Source organism: Aythya marila, assembly GCF_965140915.1.
Source record: "Aythya marila genome assembly, chromosome: 1".
Taxonomy (NCBI): domain Eukaryota; kingdom Metazoa; phylum Chordata; class Aves; order Anseriformes; family Anatidae; genus Aythya; species Aythya marila.
In genome coordinates, this window is record NC_139042.1 from 127,700,817 (window position 1) to 127,723,729 (window position 22,913).

The following is a 22,913-nucleotide window of genomic DNA, read 5'->3' on the forward strand; positions in this document are numbered from 1 at the left end:
GACAGTAGGCTTTTCTGTACCACAGCACTACAAATGAAATTTCCCAAAGGAGAAGAGGCAGGCTGGGCCACTCAGAAAAGCTGTGGCGAGACCGTCATGCATGATGAAGGGGAAGAGGGCATAGTTTGGGGATAGGAGGCAGTCAGGAGCTGCACTGTAATTCCCAAGCTACCAGCAAAAGATGCACACATTCGGTTTGGTATGCACCTGGCTACTTGCTAGACATAAAAGTGCACTGTGGCTGAGAACTGGAGATGGCCAGTGTGTGCAGAGCATCCAGGTTTTTGCCCCAAAGCCCCAGTCACTTGCTACACGCCATCTCTGGCAGAACTGCTACTTTGGGTTTGTGTCAGTATTTTGGAATCTGCATCAAATAATCTCCAGAAATAATCTCCACTCTTCCTTTTACTTTGTTGATGTTTTAAAACCATTTTAGTGAGTAGGCGCAGCGGTTACAGCGGTGTAAACCAGCTTTTGCAGTAACAGCCATTTGTATTCCATACAGACTAAAAAGCAATGGGAGCTCCTGGGAAAAACGAAGCTATAATAGTGCAGGTGGCAGATTTAGAGTGACCTGCGTGTGACCACGATGCAAGATCCACAACGGCACTTGCTTAGGGGGAAAATATCTCAGTGCAACGCTGAGGCGAGAGGAGGAGCTGGGAACTGCAGGGTGGTTGACTCTAATCACGTCATAGCTTAATCCCCGTTGAAGACTAATATAAGGAGGCCAGGTAACTGAAGGTGTGTGCGATTATTACTGAGAATGTTTTCAACCAGCCAGCTCAGCGGCGACCGAAGTTACGGCGGCTCAGCTGCTGCCCTGCCTCATTTCCACCCTCACCGCCTCCCCGCCCCGCCGCCATGACCAAGCCCTGCGCATGCTCACAGGGCACCGCGCAGCCATTCCACCCCCCCCCCCCCCGCCCCCCCATACGGAGCGCTTGGCCCTGCCCGCCCGCCGTCGGCCGCGGGGGGTTGTGGGCTGAGCGGCAAGATGGCGGCGGCGGCGCTGCGCCCTCGGTCGGCCCGCGGCCTGTGGCTGCCAAGGGCAGGTGAGCGCGGCCGGGGGTGGGGGTGCGGCGGGGGCTTAACGCGCTGTTAACCGCAGCAGCGGGACGTCTCGAGAGAAACACGGTTGTGGTTTGCCGTTGGTGTTTATTTGATTCAAAACAGCACTCAGAGTGCTTCGGGTAAAGCTTGTAAAGACAAGCTGTGAGTGCCAAGGGGGCTCTGCTTGGTGAGGACCCTTCGTCAAGTCTGGGGTACGCGTGAGCATGGGACAGAAAGCTTTAAGTAGTGGAAATAGTAACGTGGGTTATGAAAGCTGTACGGGTCTCTTAAGTTATGTTGTCCTCGGTTACTAGGGGTTGCATTTTGGCAGGGCTGCACGCCATACAGAAGGTCCTTTACTGGTTGTGAATCTAGTGCGAGGATCTTCCTAGTTTGTTTTGTTTGAGTCTCATGGATATCCCTTAATTTTTTTTTTTTTTTTTTTTTTTTTTTTCTGTAATGTAGTAATAATTGGGCGTGTGGTCATAGGTTATGATATGTTATGATGGATCCTGAATAATTACGGAACAAGAAAAGGTGTACGCTGCTAAAGAGCTTACAGTGTAAGGCAAGCACCAACAAGTGGGAGAATACAAGACAATAAGGAGGTGTTATTTACAAATATGACAGTGATAGTATCACGAAGAGCCTGTTGTCACGTATTTTTGCAGAAATAACAGCAAAGAACCCATAAAAACGTTGGAAGACATGCAAAAATTTTTCAGATTGTAAGAACGAAAAAAAGACATGGGTAGAACTATTTAATAATATTCTGTTTGAAAGGTACTAGTAGTAGACTAGAATACTGTTGGGTTTAGGTTTTATGTTTTAAGGACTGAACTGTTCCTAGTGAACCATAACAGAGAGAGTGTCGGTTAATTTTGTAACTAGAATACTGTGTTCTTTTTTTTTTTTTTTTTTCTTTTTTCACTTAAGCCTTTGGAAAGAGGAGTGTATGTGAACAGGGTATTGAGAAGGATGGTTGGTCATCAAGCTTTCTATTTTACCATCTCAGCAGGCTGTGCAGCTTTTTGGAGCTAAAGGTATCTGGTTTTGAAGAACCCAATCATTTTTATGTAGGTTTGCTTATCCTAAAAATAAGTATCAAGAAGTTATTGGAACATTACAAGAATTTATGTGACATGTTCATCCAATGATCTGCCTTAATATTATCCTTTATATTTGCACTTGTACTGGGCTTAACTGATCTCCACTTTCTAGCCACCTGTTACATTACATACGGGCTTTATTCTGTACAGAGTATTCAATACACACTCCTGTTTACATACGCAGATTTACTTTGTTGTTGTTTAAAAGATATTTTTTTTAAAAAAGAAAGTCCCCTCCCCAAGTATCTGAAGTATTTTTGAGCATAAAAACGTGGGTAAATTTTTAGGCTGAGAGTTCAGTTGTTGCAGTTATCATCAAAAAAACAGAATAACTGTATAACAAAACACTTTTGAAAATTAGTGACATAGTATTTTATACAGCTTTTCTTTGTGTACCAAAGAACCTATATAGGCTGCATATTGGTGTATTTTGTGCTAGGTGACATTGTATTGGCAGCTTGGTAATTTGTTTATGATATGCTATATTGGAAATTCACTGAAATGACTGCTTTCACCATCACTGTACTTCTCCAGAAGTGAAAACAGAGACTTTAGAGGGCAGTGTTGAATTAACTGTATAGTAGAAAAAGTAGAGAGTGAAGATAAGTGGGAATATGGCAGTGACGAATTGGTATGTTTCTTAGAAGTCAGTTTGAGGTATTGCAAAGTTTAATATGAGCCTACTGCATCACGTTAAGAACCTGAAATGCAGTAGCATATCTGCTACTTTGAGCCAGGTACCATGCTGTTTAAATGTTCCTGAGATCGGGCCTTTTTTCGTGTAGGAGAGTTGCTTTTCAAAAAGTCATAAACGTGAGTTTTATGTAGGTAATATGTTATTTTATCCTGTTTCTATCAGCCAGTTAGGGTACAGTTTATAAGCATATTAGATTAATTTGAAAAGTCCAAATGAATGTTTGTGCTTTATTTAATTAAGTGTTTGTCAAACTGCCTTTCAGGACAAAGTTGTAGATGTTTGTGGCATCTTTATTTTTTTTTTTTTCCAGTTTGTACAGTGTGAAGAGAGGAGGGATAGACAAACCTTTGGGCACAGGTCTTGCTGGATTTTTTGCAGGTCTTGAGCACTGAAGTCTTGCTGGATTTTCTGGTTTGAGTGTTATCATCTGACCTAATAAAATATAATTCACCTCCAAGCATACCTTGTACTTTTTATCTTATTAACACTGTGGCTGTGGCATCAGTGCCGCTGTCTCAACTGGCAGTACCTAACTATATCTGATTAAAATTGCCTCCGTCAGTGTACAAGTGGATTTTTAAAAATCCCATAATCATCAGATTCTGGCATCAACTACTAGTCTTACTGTTTTTACTGTGGTTCTTTTTGCGTAGTTTTATGTGGGGAAGATGAAACTTGCTTACCCATGAAGTGCTTGTGGTCATGATTTATTTGAAGTTGGAAGGTCAGTTACTGTTTTTCTTCGTTTTTTTTTTTTTTGCTTTTTTTCTCATCGACAGCTGCTGCAGTCTGCTATTGTTAACAGCAGGATGTCTGTGGTGTTGTTATATGCTCTACATTTCATCCATTCCTTTCTTTTTATGAACAGAGCCATGTAGTAGCACAACACGCTTCCAATTTCAAAAATCTTCTATGAGTAGATAGATTCCTTGTTTCCTTTGGCTAACCTGATTGAAGAGAATGAATGTATGTCCTCTCCAAACTTCCTTTTTGAGGTATCTTGTCAATTTATTTCAATATTATAGTGATCTGCTGTTTCTGCGGTTTCAACTCTTTGTAGCTCCTTGAGAAAAGGACTTTGAGTCAATATCCTGTGCATCGTGGAACTGCCTCTTTGTATCTATTCATCTCCTTGCACTCTAGAGCTGTGTTACAGGAGGACTGCTGCCTCTTCCAGTGTTTGAGTCTGCTATATTTAGACTGAGATAAAAAGGCTGGTTTAAGCACATCTAGAATGAGCTTGACGTCTTTGTCTCATAGATCTCAAGTCTAGGAGCAGGATGTGGATGTACTCAGAAGGGACCTGCCTGTAGCAAGTAGTTTTTATTTGCTTAACCTCTGTGTCTCACCTCATACATCAAATACTAGTGCTAGCCAGTTAAGCTTTACTTGCTGTTTAGGAACCGATAGCCCTAGTCTGCTCCTTCTGTGTCTTAGTTTGGACTTCAGTTTTTATCCACACCTCCCTCATGCTCCTTGTCCTCTGACCTATCCAGCTGTCTCTGAAATATCCTGGCATGGGAAACCTTTCTAACAGAGAAAGGGGAAAAAACAAAAACAAAACCTAAAAATAATTAAAAAAAATATAGGTCTGTAATGAGAAAGTATTTTTAACTATGGTTTGACACTGATAAATTTTAGCTTGTATCACATGCTCTCTTCCATTTTGTGTTTCAGGCCCTGGGATTTCTGCCTTAGCTGCAGCTCCATCTGCGTTGCAGCAGCACCGCCACATTCATCATGCAGTGATACCTCATGGAAGAAGTGGACGATCCTCTGTTAGTGGCATTGTGGCCACTGTCTTTGGGGCTACAGGTTTCTTAGGACGCTATGTTGTCAATCGTTTAGGTAATGTTCTCCAGGAGTACTAATTAAAAGTTTAAGTGCTTAACCAAGCTCAATTTTTTCATTAGGTTACAGATTAATCTAGAAGGCTTTAGCATTTTGGATCTTAAAAATGCAGCAGTACAAAAGTGTTTTGCATCATTCCTTCATAGTATTTGCTTTAGTAAAGCGCCAAGATGCAGCAATCAGTAAAAGCAGTTTTAATCTCGAAAATATAGAAGCATTTGAAGATTGTTATAGACATTAAGACCAGTCATTCTCATTCACATAATGTTTTTCCAGTCTGTAGAATACAGCTCTGAGAAGATGCACAGCATGTATTTGATTCTTCTGATTTTGGCATTGTTAGCACACCATAGTAAATAGCTTGCAGAGGTTTGATTGGAATTCTTTAGAGTTGTCCTTTTGATTTTGAGTTCCAGAAAATAACTCTTGCATTTTGTTTTTCCTTCTCTCCATCCGCCTTCTAAAAATGCAAATATCCCTAGGTGTGACACATTTTTACGTATTGTACTGTGTTTATAGTATGCACTGCGTTTTTTATTTTCTGTCTTACTAGATCATTAATTCACTCAAGTATTCAAGTATCTACCTGCTTAAGAATCAAAATTATATGTTAAGTTCAGTAACTTCTTTCTTTGCTACTTTCAGCTTTGCAGATAATATTTGAGATAGTTATGTGTATGTGTTGTTCTTTAATGCCAGGGACAAAGAAAAAAATCTGTAAGTTCCTAGGTTCATCTACTTAGGTATGTAGTAGTTTAAAATAAATGAAATTTTTTTGAATGCTTAGGTCGCATTGGATCTCAAGTAATCATACCCTATCGCTGTGATCAGTACGACCTCATGTATCTGCGACCAATGGGTGACCTGGGGCAACTTCTCTTCTTAGTAAGTCTTTTACTTTGGCTTCAGATCAAATATAATACCATTGCTATACAAGGAAGTCTGTTAATCATTCTCAAAGTCAGAACTCCTGCTATTGTTTAGCCTGTAAATGGAAATGATGGGAAAGAGCTTTCTTTGATTATGCCTTTTTACACATTATCTCATCTCTTTCCCATTTGATGTTCTGGTTACAGGAGTGGGACTGTAAGGACAAAGACTCTATCCGAAGAGCCGTGGAGCACAGCAATGTGGTCATTAATCTTGTTGGAAAAGAATGGGAAACAAAGTAAATTTTTTTCACCTATATGCATAGATTTGCAACAGGTATTGGATATTGTAGCCACTTTTTACAGCACATGTACAGTATGCAGTGACACCTTATTTTTGCCTTACATGAAAAGGCAAAACTGAAATCCTGCATATAAAACTTCTTCCACTTTAAATGTTTAATGTTTTAAAATGTGGTTATGATCTGCTCCTGAGAAGTAAATTATTTCTGTAATTTTCTAGTGTACGGTTTTTGTTTTGCTTGAGAGTTAAACTTCTTTTGCACACCTTCCTGATGTTTGGTGGGTCCCTTTCTGTATCTTGTGGAGGCTTCCACTTTCTGTGGACTCATTTACTTTGTTAAAGAAGTTGGCTTACATCCTGCAACTTTGTGGTAATGATGGATTGTAGCCTACTATAATAAGCTATGATCAAGGTTTTCCTATTCTCTGGTAAATGTTAATGAACAGGAATAGCTATGGAGAGTCCCTATTATGATTAACAGTTCTTTGACAGTTTGGCACAGATGCTTTTAGCTACATAAGCATTTTTGGTAATAATTTTTTAAGTAGCTCTTTCTTGAAATCCATTTAAAAAAACACCTCACATAATTCAGGTTGAAAATGCACATAATAGCCTGTTTCTGTGTTTCGTTGGTGGTTCTTTTTTTTTTTTTTCATGCATGCAGTTTTCCAACTTTAAATAAGACCTTGTTACTGCAGCACTGCCAGACAAAAACTCATTAACTATGTGGTTTGTCTTTTAACATAATCTTGCTGTCATGGCAGACAAAATCAATTGTAGATCTTGGTTTCACCTATACTTAAAAGCCTAATGCTTCTGTTGTGTTGCACTATTTTTGGTTAATAGTCACTTGTCGGTGTTGCCCTAAGTTCTACAATTACTTTTCCTAAAATAGTGTGTCTCTTGGCAAGCACCAATTTCAGCTGTTTCTTGTCTGGTCAAGTATTATACATAACTTCTGTGAGACTCTTTGATTTTGTATTCAAACTCTTAAAGGTGCTTTTTTTTTCTTTTTCCTGATAGTCACTTAGCTCCTTATCCCACTCTTGGTGTCTATAAAATAGTTTAGTTGGAGAAAAAAATCTAAACTAACTTTGTGTATCTGACAAGTTTTTTTTTTTTTTTTTTTTTGTCTTCTTCAGACTTTGGGGTGTAGGTAAAAACATACAAAAACAACCTAAGACTATTACGTATTGTTTATTATTGCTGTTCTAACAGCAACAATTTCTTCATAATGTGGAAGCAAAGGAAGAAAAAGCCTGTGCAGTTGGCCAAAGGCCAATGTAATCTCCATTTATCATTCAGAAATGTTCTTTCTCCCTTAACGTTTCTGGACTCATAAAAAGTATGATTTGTGTATGGGAGAGTTCCTTTTTTAGTGAAAGTAAGCGAAACAACAACAAATTGTTTTTTTAAACTAGAATGAAACTATTAAAACCAAATAAAAGAATTGTGTCGCTCTGGTCAATTTCAGCATTGTCAAAAACAGAGGAGTCAGTACACCTTAAAGACTTCTGAGTGCTTGAAAATATGCTACTGTGTTTCTCAGAGGTCCTTAGGTGTTTTTTATCTGCTATGTTGATATCAATGGTGGTGCTGGAACCCTGTGATAAAATTCTGTGGCCTGTTAAACATGAGGTCACACTAACCATTGTAATCATCCCAAAGTCTGTGAGAAACATGAGCAGGAAAAAAAAAAGAAGATTAAGATTAGAAGTGGAGATTGGAGTGGGAAGGGAGGAGGGAGAAGTAAAGCCTGCCATTAAATACTTTCCTCCTTGCCTTGTATTAGTTTACAGTATGATCTGTGTATACTATGTTGTTTGAAAACTCCATAGTTACAGGAGGGATGTTGGTCATTCTTCTGTGTTTCTAAAATCTATTTTTGTGAGTAGAACAGAAGTAATGGTTCCCAGGATCAGATTAGCTATTGAAGGGTCAAAAATAACTTTTTATTTTTAAGGCTTTCTTTAGACTCCAGTGGGATCTGAAGAGCTGTGAGAGTAGATAAGGATAGAGGGAGAGGCATTTGAGAGAGGCATTCAGAGTAACAAAAATGTTTTTTACTCAGAATCAAATGGAAAAGATGGAGTGGGGTGCTTACAAGAACAATATAAAGACATGAGAAGCCAGTTCGCTTCCTTGCAGTTTTGGTATAGTTGGAAGGAATTTCGGGATTGTTGCCAGGCTATAGCTTGGAGACTGAGCTTCTGTATTGTTCTTGATCAGATGCAAAACTAGATTACAGTTGAACCCCACTAACTTTGGCCCCTTGAATGCTATGAAGTGAGTAGAGTATATTTTTTTTCTTCCTTCACCCTTCCTTTTGAAGTCCTCTGTCAGCTGCAATGGAATAGTCGTAGCTGTTCTGTCAATGTAAAATTTTCCATTTGCATAAGCACCTGTGAGTTCTTTGGTCTGTTTTCGTCCACTTTCTTAATGCCTAGCATCTGTCCTAACTTAGGCTACTCAGAATTTGTGTTCCTTTTTAATGTAATTGAGTGCATCAAACAAAGTCAGTTTTTGAACAGGTGTTGTAAAAAGACAGTTTTGCTCAGATTTTGAAATGCAGCACTTTTTTCAAACAAAAGAAAATGTTTTGTCTTGGGAATGGTTTTCTACTTGTCCCAGATGAGTGGGCAAGAGATTTTTTCATACTGATTTGATCTTACCAGATGAAGAAGGCAGTACTATTGCTGTAATTGAAGATCACTGTTGCATTTCACTTATTCTTATGAGAAGAATATCTCACAAACTTAAACTTTCTAATGAGGAGCATTGATAGGTTTTTGAAATATATTCAAGTAATATGTAATGATTGCTCTTGGTTGGTAGGCAACCACTATTGGTCACTCTTAAATTAAAATTTGTTTTTGGCTTGTTCTAGAAACTTCAGTTTTGAAGATGAATTTGTAAATATTCCTAAAAGTATTGCCCAGATAACTAGGGAAGCTGGTGTGGAAACACTCGTTCATATCTCTCACCTGAATGCAAGCTTGAAGAGTCCTTCCAAATACCTGAGGAATAAAGTAAGTCTAGAATAACTTTGAAGATTTTTTCAGAAAGCCTACTTTTTGTCTTTTTTCCAACTGAGTCTGTTTGAAGGAAATCACTGTATGAAATCATTCTTCTATGGAATTTTGTCTTCATCTGAGGAATTATGTTACTGTGCTTACTGGGGCTAGAAATCCTCCTACGTTTTTCATGTACTTTGAAGGGAAATAGATCTTGTATTCCTACAAACTACTCGTTTCTTCTGTCCCTGGGTATCTTTGCATCTACAATTACTGTTGTTAGGAAGGAGTTTGGTGGTGGTTTGAGATCTGATATTATGTTTTACATCTAAGGCTGACCTAGTAAATGGAAGTAAGTAGATGATGCCGAAATGAATTCTGCAAAAACAAAAAATCAGAGTTACAGACCCTTGTGCAAGAACAGATAATAATTCTACTGCTACAAAAAAAATCTGTTTTTGGTATCCTTTTGTTTTATCCTGTATGCTGGACTCTGTTGCCTTGCTTATAATAGATGTTTTTTAAACACAGTTAAAATTTGGTGGCTCTCAGTGTGTAACGAGTTTATAGGGGATATATATATATATATGTAGGCCTTATTGTATTGACCAGTCCCATGGGGAAAACAGCTGCTTCTGAAGTTTTTTTTTTAGTCTACTTAAGCAATTCTTCAAGTGTTTTAATAATACAGTAGGGGTTATTTAAACATTATGTTGTTTTTTTTGATTTCAATCTCTGTTTTAACATAAGATAGAGAAGTACTTAGATCAGGCTTCTTTATTTTTGAACTTCATCGCTTTTAACATGCATTCCTTCACTAATGAGACTGTTGTATCTCAAATGAAATAAGTTATCTACGTTTCTATGGGACTTTTGGGACAGTCTTTGAGAACTTAACTTAGCATCTCAAAAATAAATGACTCAGATACAAATAATTTTGTACTGCTGCTGATGAGTTCCTGAGTGCTATAGTCAGGATGCTGTAAATTCTGAAAAGGTATCATCTTTTGGTCTATCTGGAAGGGATCTAATTCATGTGATCACTTTAATTGAATGACAGGCTGTTGGAGAGAAAGCAGTGAGGGAAGAATTTCCAGATGCTATAATTATGAGGCCTGCTGAGATGTTTGGGAGGGAAGACCGTTTTCTCAATCATTATGCGAGTATGTATTCTTGAAATAATAAAACCGTGTCAGGTATGTATACATATTTGTGGAGAACAGAGGGAAAATGCATTTTACTTTTGGGGAGTAGAGAGTGGATTTTTTTTTTAAATCAGAAATTTACTGTATTTTACTTTATTGAAGATGTGTAACAGAAGAATAATGATTTTTCATCCTATGGTGAAATGGTAGAGCCTGAATTCTTCCTCAAGCTAATTAGACTTTGCTGTTTGATTTTATATGCTACTACTTTTTTTTGTTTTGTTTTTTTTTTTTTTTTTTTTTAGATTGTCCTGACAATCTAGACAGCAGAGAGTAGAAGCTGTTTCTGGCTTGCAAAGTTGAGATATCTCTGAACCACTTTAGGTGAACAGCAAGCATAGCCTTCCCATGGTTGTTGATAAGAAAGTTGAATGTGGGGGATAATTATTTCCAATTTTTTTAATCAATTTTTTTTTCAGAAGAGATCCACACTCGGTGTTTTGCAACATGTATTGGTTATTTGCCTGCTGAAATGATTCACAGATCTTATTCTCAAGTTATATTTGTTTCTCTCTGTCAGACATGCGCTGGTTTGGTGGTGTGCCTCTTATTTCGATGGGCAAAAAAACAGCTAAGCAACCAGTATATGTAAGTTTTCCTAAAAGCAAGACAATCCCAAATCCTGTTTGTCTTTTTCTATTTTTCTTTCTCCCCATAAATCACTCTTGAAGAAGAGTGTGTGCATGCATTCATGTTTTCTGTTGGTAATTATCTGTTGTTATTGTTTCTCGCAGGTGGTTGATGTAGCAAAGGCAATTATTAATGCAATTAAGGATCCTGATGCTAAAGGAAAAACATATGCCTTGGCTGGGTAGGTTACTTTTCTGATTTTAATTATCTGAAGTACTTCTTTTTGGTGTCATTTTTTGGCATGCTGCACAGTACATTTAATTTCTCCATCCATGCACACAGTTTGAGCTGCAATAAATTCCACCTCCTTTTTGGGAGGAAAAATGACTCAAGCTGTTGTTGTGAGTACTCTGAAAATCCTAGTTTGGGCCCCATTGCACTTAATGTTATCTATGTGCACACACAAAAAAAATAACCCAGTCTTTTTAAAATACACCAGACAAAACATCTTTAGAGAAAATGCTACTGAAACTATGTGGAAATCACCTTGAATAAGAATGGATAAAGCCAGTGGATCCCTTGGAATATTTATTTATAAAAGCTCCAAGTCAGAATAGGTCATTAGTAATAAGGAAAGATGACCTGCTAAATGCCAAGGTAATGGCTTCGTGTTTCAGTATGTGGCACTGAAATCAGTCATACGGTTATTCCTGAAAATGTACTGGATTTTGCAGAAGGCGTATCTGAGACTTTATTGTTCCTTCCATATTCATTTTGTGATGCTGTCACTGTAGAGCAGAGATTATTACTTGTTTATCTTTCACTGTTGTGATGTAACTGAGCTATTGAGGAAGATGCTGTTCTAGTAGCTGGTTTAGGTGTGTAGTATGCTGATGTTCTTGAAAAGGCAGCAGCTTTTTTTTTTTTTTTTTCTTAAATCAGGCTGAAGAACTTCTGTTTAAAAACCAGCAAAATAATTTTCAGCCTCACCCCTGTCTCAGCAGAAGTAACTACTCCAGCAGCAGGAGAAACTGAGAACTGCACACTAAATAGAACAATATTTGCAACCAAATGCAAGGGCAGTTGGCTAAACCTTGTATTCTTTCAGTTTCAAAGTCTCATTTTTTGGCAATTTGGAGAAGGCCAGGGGTTCAACACCTAGGTTTCAGAGGCAGGAATTTAAGCAAGGATGCCAGGCTGTTGCTGCAAGGAATACAGAGTTTCAGGCACCTAACAGTGACTGAAGCTTTTGAATAAGTGATAGTCTAAACTGAAGACTCAAATCAGTGTTGGAAAACCAAAGGAACTCTGCAACATAACCCTTGATTAAAGCTGTGTGAAGCACTCTTTCTTCCTTTTTTTTTTAAAGGGAGTTAACAGCTTGAGTTTAAAATATTAATTTACATGTAGTAAAAGAATGCTTCTCCCTCTCCTACTATATGGTGGAATAGAGTTTCAACTATGGCAGCTGGTGGTAGCATTGCAATGCCTGAACAACTGAAGATTTTGTATGTTTTTTCTCTGTTCTGTTCTTCTCTGTTCAGTTCTTCTCAAATGTCACTGGTTTTTCTTCATCCATTTACTCAGTCTTTTGTCTTGGATGGTAACAGCTTGCTGTCGGCTGGTTTTGTGGTTGGTGTAGACACTTGTAGTAATTTTTTTTATTGGTAAAGTTGCATTGTTGATGTTTGGGAATTTATAAAGGAACAAAAGCACTAGTCTTTATTTTTGCATTTTATTATATAGAGCTACCTTACGCATATCTGTGGATTTTAACTATCAAGATTGAATATCAAGATTTGGCTTATTTTACTAGCTTTGGATAGGCATTAGGATGTTTAAGTATAAAGCAAAAACTTGGTGTCTGGTACTCCTGTGTAACTTCATAAATCCAGATCTTTATCAGGCTATATAATTCATCCACCTGGATGAAGTCAACAAGGAGTTTGGAGCGTTGAATTCATTTGAATTCTCCCAAATATGCTGGCCTACCTTTAAGGTATATACAGTAGATTGTTTTGCCCTAATTTGCCTTTAGAAACTATAGTAGTAGTAATTTAGCATTTTTCTCTTTTCTAACACCTAACAACAAATTTTGTTTATTTGCATTTGTATTCTCTCCAAAGAACATTGCAGGCTATTGAACCTGAGCTATTGAAGGCTCAGTTTTCATTCATGCAACCTCAAACATTGATATCCTTGAGATATTTGGTTTATCAGAGTGAAATTGATGTTTTTCATATCGTAGCCAAGGGTTTCTGGAGTTTTACATAGTCTTACTCTAGCTGTTACTTACTCTTCGTTTATATGGGATTTTAGATTGCAGCAGTAATTCATTTTCAGATGAAAAGCTACAGAGTCTTATTTTTAGGATGATTCTACCTGTGAAGGAGTCAGTCTCAAGATGGTTGTCATTTCACTGAAGTCTCTGCCTTATCTGAAAAATACAACAAAACATTAGGAGACTCACACTTCTGTTTGTTCATTGTTTCTTTGAATCATGATCTGCAGCATGTAATTTTGAAGGCTGAAACACAAAATGATACATCAGAGCTTAGTAGTGTGCTCTAGTGTATACTTAGGAAGATTTTTCAAAATGTATACCGGCAAGTTGCCTTGAAAGCCAAGGTAGGTAATTGTTTCAGTTCAAGGCATCTAGAAAAATGGAGTATTTAAATGCCAAGATGAAGTCTGAACAAGAAAAGAATAGGAACTCCCAGTGGTATGTGTTTCTCTTGAACAACTGCAGGTGTACTAGAGCCTGACTGTTTCTATCCCTCCATTTTGAGAGGGTGAATGCAATCTTTTGGGGAATTTATCTTGGTTTCTTCCTCTTGCTCTCAAAGAGAACAGCATGTTCTTAGTCTCTCAAAGGCAAGCAAATTAGTTTCCTTGCAGCTATTTGCTACCTTAGAAACCTTTTATTAATTTTTGGCGTTTGCTTTCTAGCTTTTTGGCTTTCTTGTATTACAAAGTGTTAACTGGGCTTCTACAGATTCAATCTTATCCCAGTGCTTAGTGTATTGCAATCAGAATTTGAGTCACTTGTTACATGGAGGAGGCGCGTTAAGAGTGTGATTTAGAAGCACACATCATACATTTTATTCAGTATGACTGGTGGGCTAGCCTAGTCCTGCAACCAGATACCCGTACACCTGGCCACTTATTCTTCCTCCTGCTCAACAGGACAAGGGAAAACAATAAAATGAAAAACCTTGTGGGTTGAGATAAAGACAGGGAGATAGTTTACCCAGTTACTGTCATAAGCAAAACAGATTTTACTTGTGGAAAATTCATTTATTGCTAATAAAAATAAATTTGGGCATTGTGAAATAAAGACAAAACAAACAAAAGAAACCCCATCTACCCTTTTCCCTGGCTCTGCTTCATTTCTGACTCCTCTATTGCATCTCCGAGTGGTACAGAGGGTTGGGGAATGCCATATGGGTTCAGTCTGTAGCAGCTCCTTTCTGCCATTCCTTCATCTACACATTTTTCTCCTCCTTTATGATGATCTTCCCCATTGGTTGTTGAGTAATCTATGCTCCAGTGCCTAGAGCCACCACCACCTTTGATATTGTTGTTCTCTCTGCTGTTTCAGACACACTTCTTCCCTTCACAGATCAAACGTGTGTTTGTGCTTGGGACTGCCCTGACCCAGATGTAGGACCTTGTGCATTGTGCCTCTTGAGGTTCACACAGGCCCATCTCTCAAGTCTGTCAAGGTCCCTCTTTAATATATTTTCACAGAGGCACCACCAACTTGTCTGATGGGCTTATCTGTGACCTACAGTGGGTCTGTTAGAGATGAGTGTCTGAGCATGGGGCAACACCTGAACTCTTTACACAGAGGCCGCTTCAGCATTTCCCTGCTGCCAACACCTTGGTAGGGATATCCAAAACTATGATAAAACAATTTTGTAATTCATGATGTGTATAGTTACTATCGCTGACATCTGATTATATGTTTTTCTAAATTAATGTGCTTATTTCAAACAATGTGGAATTTTAAGAACAAAAATTTTTTCACTTCTTGTGAGGTAACTGACAAACCTGACAAATAATTTATGCTGAATAATATAGGCCCTTGGTAGGCTTAATGTATGTGTGGCTTGCTAATTTTTCTCTTACTGCAAATGTTTAAGTACACCTAATTTAACTATAATGTTTATTGCTCTTTCTTTCAGACCTAATCGCTACCTTCTTCATGACCTGGTAGAATATATATATGCAGTTTCCTTCCGAACCTTTTTTCCATATCCACTTCCACGTCCTCTGTATCAGTAAGTGGAACCCTTCCTTTCCTAAGAACTTTTCAAGCAGCATAGAAGTGAAATAACTATTGCGTTGGTCATTTACTATTAGTACTGTTAATTGCTACTTAACATTGTAGGATTGTAGAAACTGGCTTTCCCCAAGTACATGTTTGTTAATTTTGAGTCTTCTGCTCAGGCACAGGCTTGACCTTGATGAGCTACTGAATAAAAAGTGGAGTTGTAGTAAACTTAATTATTTATCCAGAGTTATTGAATGGCCTTGCTTTTTCTGAGCCACGGATTAGTAAAAGGTCCAAAGTGGAGACACTCAGTAGCAAATTGAACAAACTTCTAATAGTACCACAGGGAAAAAACTGTGTATGCTGCTGACCATAGCCCTGACAGATGCTTTGTGCAGTACAGCTACTGTTAGCTGTCCCTCCAGTCTGTTGAGCACTGCCATACTGGAAATAGAATTGAGATAGGGGTGTCTATGGGTATTGACTTGACTTTCTAGTTCAGCCCTTGGTATTCATTTCAACTAGTGATGGAGGTAGGTTTTTGCTGAGTTGTTGGCCTGGGAATTTAAGAAGTGCATTTGAGCAAGCTTTTTTTTTTTTTTTTTTTAATATGAGGAAAGGAACATCTTTTAGAAGATAGTAACAAATAGGAAAATAGAAAAAGAAAGCTGTAGCATGACTTCAGTTGACTACAGTGGATGAGTTGTAAAGGTTCTGCTTGCACGTACAGAACAACCTGTGTAGCTGTGTGTTTTGTCTCTTTAGAGCACTCAGGAGAGAAGCTGATCTGCAGAATCATATTTACAGAGTAATAGTGCATGAAAAAGTTTAGTCCTTAAGGTATAATTGGGCATCCTTTTACAGAGCTACCTGCAAACAGGAAATTCCATTTCAGAATATAATCCTCTGCTTGGTAGATGTGTCAGTGTTTGGGTGCTGATCCTCCCTCATTTTAGTGCAATACAAGCTAAATAACTGAAGAGAAGTCTAGAACCCTTTTATCAATCTACTAATGAACTATTAGGTTCATGTAGCAGATGATGAATAATTCTAGAAGAACATCTTTAGCCAATTCAGAAATAGATGCAACAGTTGTAGAGTCCTCTATTTAACATGGATAGATGACATAGAGAAGCTTGTTAAAAAGTAGCTACGTGGGTGTGTATTATTCTTATTAGCTCACATTAGCTGCAGTCCATGTTACATGTTTTTCTTTATGGGCTAAACTAAGTGGTATTTCATATTTTTGAGAAAAGAGCATGTCTGTAAGGCAGATAAGCCTAGTTATGTTTATGTGTAGTAACTTTATACTATCCTAGTCTGCAAGATGAGCGTTTCAGTAAGAGGTTCTACCTTGGAATACTCTTGGTCCTGAATCATCGAGCAAGAACTGTAGTATTTTTTTTCTCTGCCAGATTCACTTGCTTTCAAGGGACATTTGATTTCTGGAAACTGCAAATACGCTAATACTCATCCTTTTTATAGATGTAGATTGTTCCAGATTCCGTCATCTTGTTTATATGGCTGTTAAATCATTTAGTTGTCAGCAAGCATGTTTTCCCATGGAGGCACTGAATCAAACTTTGTGACTAATTGGATTACTGCCTAAGCTATTAGGGAAAAGAGTTTGGAGGAAAGGCAGGGGAAGGACTGAACCCTCCGGTGTGTAACAAATTGGATGTGTTTACTTTCTCCACCTACTAACAACACTCAGTTTTACTTCTAGATATCTACCCTTCCATCCCCTTATGAAGTAGAAAAGTAGGAGGTTGAATAATTCAGTAGCAAACAGTTAAAGTTACCAGAAACACAGCTAAGAAATTGTTTGCCGACATGTTCATTGCGTTAATGATTTTGTAGCTTTGCACAAGCAGAGCACACTATAAAGTGTGTAATATTCTTCCGAGATCTTATTTTTTTTTCTGTGTATTGGCATAATGACTATAATTTTGCAACTCTTCCTGATTGCAGTTTAGTTGCAAGATTCTTTGAGCTCAGTCCATTTGAACCATGGTTAACACGAGACAAAGTAGACCGGGTAAGTGAAGAACAACTTTCAAATTTTTTGGGGGGAATGTTTGTATTTGTAACTTCCACTTTGTAGTTCTGTGTTCAAGGAGTGCTGAAATGTGTGTACATCGTGTGGTACAGTATTTCAGTCAGTTCACTAGCTAGAGTTTGATTGTGAAGAATTAACTTCAGGCTGTTTGAATGGTGTACAACAATTTAACACTTGTAGTCTTAAAAAGGCTAAGTGAGAGAGAGAGAGAGACTAACTGGATTTTTTTTTAAAGGTATCATTAGGATGTAGTTTTTCTGATAGTATTGGTGGAGGAAGAATAGTTAACATTTTTCTTTAAATAAGTTTACAAAAGTGGTCAAAACAACTGGCAAAGAGCTATATAATTAGTGGTAGTAGCATGGTAATGTGGTGAAAAGTGAATGCCCAACGTTCATATGTGTTAAATGATCAGGGTTGCATGCATTACCTCTCCTCTTCTTTGCCCAGCAAACACTATTAAAATTAGGTAACAGTGAGTTTATATTCCTATATCTGCATTAAAATCACTTACACCACCTAGACAGTGTCATTTTTTAAAAAACTCAAATTGAACTACACTAAATACAGACAAAATTCTTGTTTAATATTTGAATGCATTTCTAGTGGAGGTGTTGAAACTTTGTGTTCATTCTTAAGTTCTCAGAGTATTAAAATTCCTAATTCTCAGAGTATGTGAATGGGGTTGGACAAAAAGCTTAACAGTAGCCTATTATAACCTGATAGTACACTGTCTCTAAAATTCTGGGACAACCAAGAATCTGGAAGAGTTAAGTCTTGTCCTTAGAGCTGCTCATTGAATAGCTGTCAGGAATTAACTTTCCTCTTTGCATTTCTCCATCTGTAAAATAAACAGTAATTTTCTATTCCCGATGGAAATTAATTGTGAAAAAACATGGACAGTATATATAATAGAGGAAATAAGTTTATTCATGGTATAGATAAAAGCTTTTTTCCACTTTCTAAACCACTAACACAATCCCCATGTCAGAGGGAGTTGGCACTGTAGTTCTATTGACGATATTGACACAGGAGGTAGACATACTACCTCATGAAAACTTTAATTCTAGCTGCCTTCGTAGTTCATAGATTTCTGTGAAATAAGCCTGTACCAGTTGACTCAAAATACTGCAATTCAGCTGTAGTATGGGTAATATAAAAGGTTCTCTGTTTCCCGTGTCTGATCACTCCCCTCTTTTCCAGCTTTTCACCTGTAAGCGATCTGTACACAAAAATAGATGATTGACTTAGACCTTTTAAGAAATAGCACTGTAAGAGAAATCTCACTTTTCTAAGGTACAGGTCATTTGCGTTGAAAGTAAGTTAATAGAATTAAATATTTGTCCTGTATAGGACCCTGTTCTAACCATAAGCAGAGAAAAGCAGATACTAAAGACAGTAATTCAACACACATTTTCTTGAGAAAGCAGGATGCATACTTGCAGTTCAAATATACGTTTACATACAAGTTTGGCCTAATTTCATGGTTTCAATTCAGTAATCTTACTGGTATGGAGAGAGAATGAAAAACCTTTCTGCATATCTCATTTATCCCTGAATCTAAATCTGAAGTCTGAAGGATTTATTTTTTTTTTTTTGGCAGCAGTACAGAGCATCTGTATCTCCTAGTTAAGTACAATAGGTACTTCATACATTGTATGATTAGGCCATAGTTTTGTATGGCCATGTTAATTCTTTTCATCCTCCCAAGAAAAAAAACTGTGCCAAAATTACAGTTGGTGAGCAGGGAATGACACAGAGGTGGCTGAGTCCACTTTTCTTTAAATAGTTCTTCAGATCTACTGCAAGATGTGGGAATGTATTGTAATGAAGTCTTCTTTCTTAGGGGAAATAGCCCTTTATCAACAGCCTCAGAACTGCAGTTGAATCTCTGAAGAGCTGTCATGTGTAGAAAATTGTTTTGAGACATATTAAAATGTTTCTAGTACTAGAGATTCATGCTAGTATGTGTTTAGAAAAGAAAAACGGTAACCTCAGGTGTGAATACACAATACTTCTGCGTGTTAAAAATTGCATTGGGTGTTAACGCTATTCATTCTGTTAATTCCCACTCTTTTTTCCCTTTTCATTTCTTCTTAAAGTTTCACATAACAGACATGACATTTCCTGACCTTCCTGGTTTGGAAGACCTGGGTATTCAACCAACACCTCTAGAACAAAAAGCAATTGAAGTTCTGCGCCGTCACCGCAGATACCGCTGGTTGGATGCTGAGCTGGAGGAGGCAAAACCAGCAAAGACATACAACATGTAAACAGTTGCTTAGGTGGTTACTTAACACTAGCTAAACTGTCTTTCTATGACCTAATTTGTTTGGAGACCTGTGTATATACCAAGTAAAATATGTTAATCATAAGCTGTATTTTGGCAGTGTTTTCTTTTTAATTATGGAAGACTGTAACACAATTCTTATCTTTAAAATGTCATGGTAGCAAATTTGCATATCATTCCTTAGTTGGTGAGCATTGAAGTATTTTAGCTGGGATAAGTTGAAATTGGTGGGGAAACTGAGTGGGATTTAGAACAGGGATAAAACAAGTGACAGCACCTTGTATTTTCACCTCAATGCTTGCTTCCTACTATTTGCCTTTGTTGTGTGTGGCAATAGGAGAGAAGGAACTGGGACAAGTTGGACAAATAATCACGGCATCAAAGGTAGAAGCCTAATGGTGGAGGAGAAATTTGAGGTGGAGATTGGGACTGAATAGGTTAAAAAAAAAAAAAAAAAAAAGGAGAATAGAAAAAGAATGGACAAATTGAACAAAAAGGTCAAGGTTAGGAAAAGCGTTTAAAAAGTTTCTTGATTAACTCATGATGATTGCTGGACCCAAAGATCAGAATCTTGGTGTTTGTGTTGTTGCTGAAGTACTGTCAAATTCCTGGACAAAGCGTTTCTTTAATTTCAACAGCTGCTGCATTTTGCTCTTCCACGAAAACCTACTGCTGCTAATGTTTACTTTATTAGGAAGAGTTAGATTCTTGTAATAATAAGATTTACTGATTCTGCCTACCACATGTTTGATTTGGCTCTCATGCGTAGTTTACTTTTCTTTTGATAACGTAAATTCATTCACTTGAAAATAAACCTACCAATTAAACATTCAAAAGGTAGACAATGTGGAAGTGCATGCTGTTAATAATTTGATCCTTATATTATTTTTATTTACTTGAGTAAATCCTTTTTTTCCATAACACCCTAGCTTTAAATAAATAGCCTTGTTTGTGCTCATTTAATATGTATGGCTTATGCTTTATTTATGCATGTTATTCACATCCTGCTGGGAAAACTAGTATTTCAGAGCTGTTTCACAGAAGCCATGTAGAGTACAGACAGAGATATGCAATTATCATGATAGTCCTGCACAGATAATTAGCAGTTTCCATTTTCAGATGGCAAACAGGCATAAAATGTTCTCAAGGGTACTGCTGTAATGATAGATGCCAGTTCTGAGAATGGGGGGGAAAAAAACAATAAACATTACAGTAAGCATTTTAAGTACAGCTTTTCCAGTGGATTCAGTTGCACCAAAGACCACTCCTACAGGATCTTAACTCAGATACACATTAAATAGAGAACGTGCACCGGATCCATGAAAAGTTTGCTTTAGGCAGCATATTCCACATCAGGTAAGAATACCAGAGAAGAGGAGCATCATAGATGTGCTCAGCTATTGCTGCTGCAGGTTTCTGTAGGACACATGGTTCCTGAATGTATTAAAAACAGCAACAACAAATAAAAAATGACTAAAAAGGGGGGGACAGACGGACTAATACAGATCAGAACACAACATGGAAATGGAACAAATTAAGTGTATGAAGCCTTAATTCTGACACTTTTCATTTCTGAGAGTCTGATATTGCAGCCTCAGTCACTATTATCTTTCATTTACAAGGAAAAAACTAGATAGGAGCTTCCAGTAGTTCCCCAGTTGTTGACTTCAGTTAGCTATGTATCTCTTTTGTTGTGAATGAATGCCACTAGATGGCCTCATACCTTTGGTTTCAGGCTGTGTGAGCAAGCCACACCTGTAAATTTAATAGTATTAATCTCTTCCATGCTTTGTATTATGCAGTGTATCTCTCTTCCACTATTTCCACTCCTTCAATAATTTTTAATCTGGTCAATTTTTTTCCCAGTCTCTGTATGGCTTTTTGGCTGTCACTTGAATTTAGAGTAATGTTTCTTGCCAAGGAATATAGTGCAGAACCACTAAGTACCTTTTAAAGACAGGGAATCATTAGCATTTGCTTCTTCTTATGTTTTTGCTAGAATATGACTAATTCCCCAGTTTCAGATCCCCATCAAGGGATCTGTTCTAAGAAATGCCCTTGCTTTGATATACAAGCACTAGGGGTTAGAAAATCTCAGCTCTTTTTATGGTGTTTCTTAGACAAAGTTTTTGAAAATTTTTTTTTTTTTTTTTTCCCTCCCCTCTGAAGTGAACCTATGTGAGAAGGGGGTGATTGCAGAATAAACATGAAAGTATTGAAGTTTTTTTTTTTCTAGTCTTCCTCAGAATAGATCATATCCTACACAATACTTAGGTGGTAGGTAGCTTTCATTGATTTCAGTGGAAGCTGACTAAGAAGATTCATGTGAAAAATGCAGAGGGCACACCTTAGGTTCTTTTGCTACTAAATCTCATGTAGGCGAACAATGGACTAATCCCACTCTGAATTTCCTGTCTGTTTTAGCTGTATATCCTGTGGTAGAACGGCTGATGACATGAACAGATCTCTTTCTGTGTTGGGTCAGACAGTGGTATGCCTAACTCAGTATTTTGTCACTGTTAATAGTAGATACATAGAGCAACATATTCGAACAGAAAAATGAGAGTGATACTTGGGTACTCTCCCATCTTCTAGTAATCTATAGTTTGGAAGTTTTCCTGAGGTAGATCTCAGTGCATGAGCACACCATTAATTGGCCTAATTATTTTCTAAATCTTAAGAAAACTTGTGTCACCTATAAAACCTTATGGCTCTGCAAGTTCAAGGGCATACAGCAGGATGAAACATTTCCTTGTTTTTGATTGTCTCATTTGATTTGATTAAATTTTGTGATCCCTTCCTCTTACATTCTCATACTCAAGGAAATACTGGCTCCCTACTAAGTTTCCCTTCAACTGCTGAGAATTTATAAACTTTTGTAGTCTTTGCCACTTTTGAAGTTCTGTTATTTTGTTGGTCTGTAGCAGCTGCTGTGTACCTTTTTGCCTTTTGCAGTCTCTTGACCTGTTGTATTCTTTGTCCATTTGGTGGTGGGTAAGAGTAACTGCATGTACAGCCATCAAGTGTTAGGCTTATTGTGGCTTTACGGAGTCCTTCAGTGGTGCTTGCCTGTTTAGTTTTGTATTCCTTTTTTTTTTTCTCTAATAATTCCATACATCTGATTTTTTTTTTTTTTTTTATGTCTGTTGTATAATGATATTAGATGATATCATGGTATGCCCATCACAAAAAGCCATGCTAAAGTAAGATTCAATTTCATCTGTGATTTTTATCCCTGCTCATTTATCAGTGAGGGAGTCTTCCTTTGTATCCCATCTCTAGTGTCTCAGCTTCTGCAATAGTTTTTTTTTCTGCTAATCTTCAGTTTGCAGTTACTGGAGGTTCTTTACGTACCTAGAATCTAGAGGCACAATTTTTAACACCGTTGTGAAGGGGAGCTTTTCGAAGCAGTGAGGAGGGACGTGTTATTTTCCACCGTGTCCACGAGAGGTCACTGGTAGAGCAGAAAGCGGCAACGGTCTTCAAAAGCATGCGGCTTGCCTCTATTTGCAGCTGGCTCTTGCTCTGGCATTTTCTTTTCTGGTCTCTACTCTGGACAGAAGATCTTTTCACTGGGGCCGCAGGGCTGGGTGCGGTAGTTCTAGTCGGGAGTCTT

The 22,913-nt window shown here is 37.7% G+C and overlaps 1 protein-coding gene across 1 annotated transcript; it reads left to right on the forward strand.

Annotated features, from left to right (window-relative positions):
* The first annotated feature begins 972 nt into the window (after nucleotides 1-972).
* On the forward strand, nucleotides 973-20,264 carry NDUFA9 (NADH:ubiquinone oxidoreductase subunit A9). The gene is made up of 11 exons (XM_082765150.1): nucleotides 973-1,055; nucleotides 4,537-4,707; nucleotides 5,498-5,595; nucleotides 5,787-5,878; nucleotides 8,771-8,912; nucleotides 9,958-10,060; nucleotides 10,623-10,690; nucleotides 10,837-10,913; nucleotides 14,860-14,955; nucleotides 16,920-16,986; nucleotides 19,110-20,264. The coding sequence occupies exons 1-11, from the start codon at nucleotides 998-1,000 to the stop codon at nucleotides 19,278-19,280; spliced, it is 1,143 nt and encodes a 380-aa protein (XP_082621276.1). The 5' UTR covers nucleotides 973-997; the 3' UTR covers nucleotides 19,281-20,264.
* The last annotated feature ends 2,649 nt before the right edge of the window (nucleotides 20,265-22,913 follow it).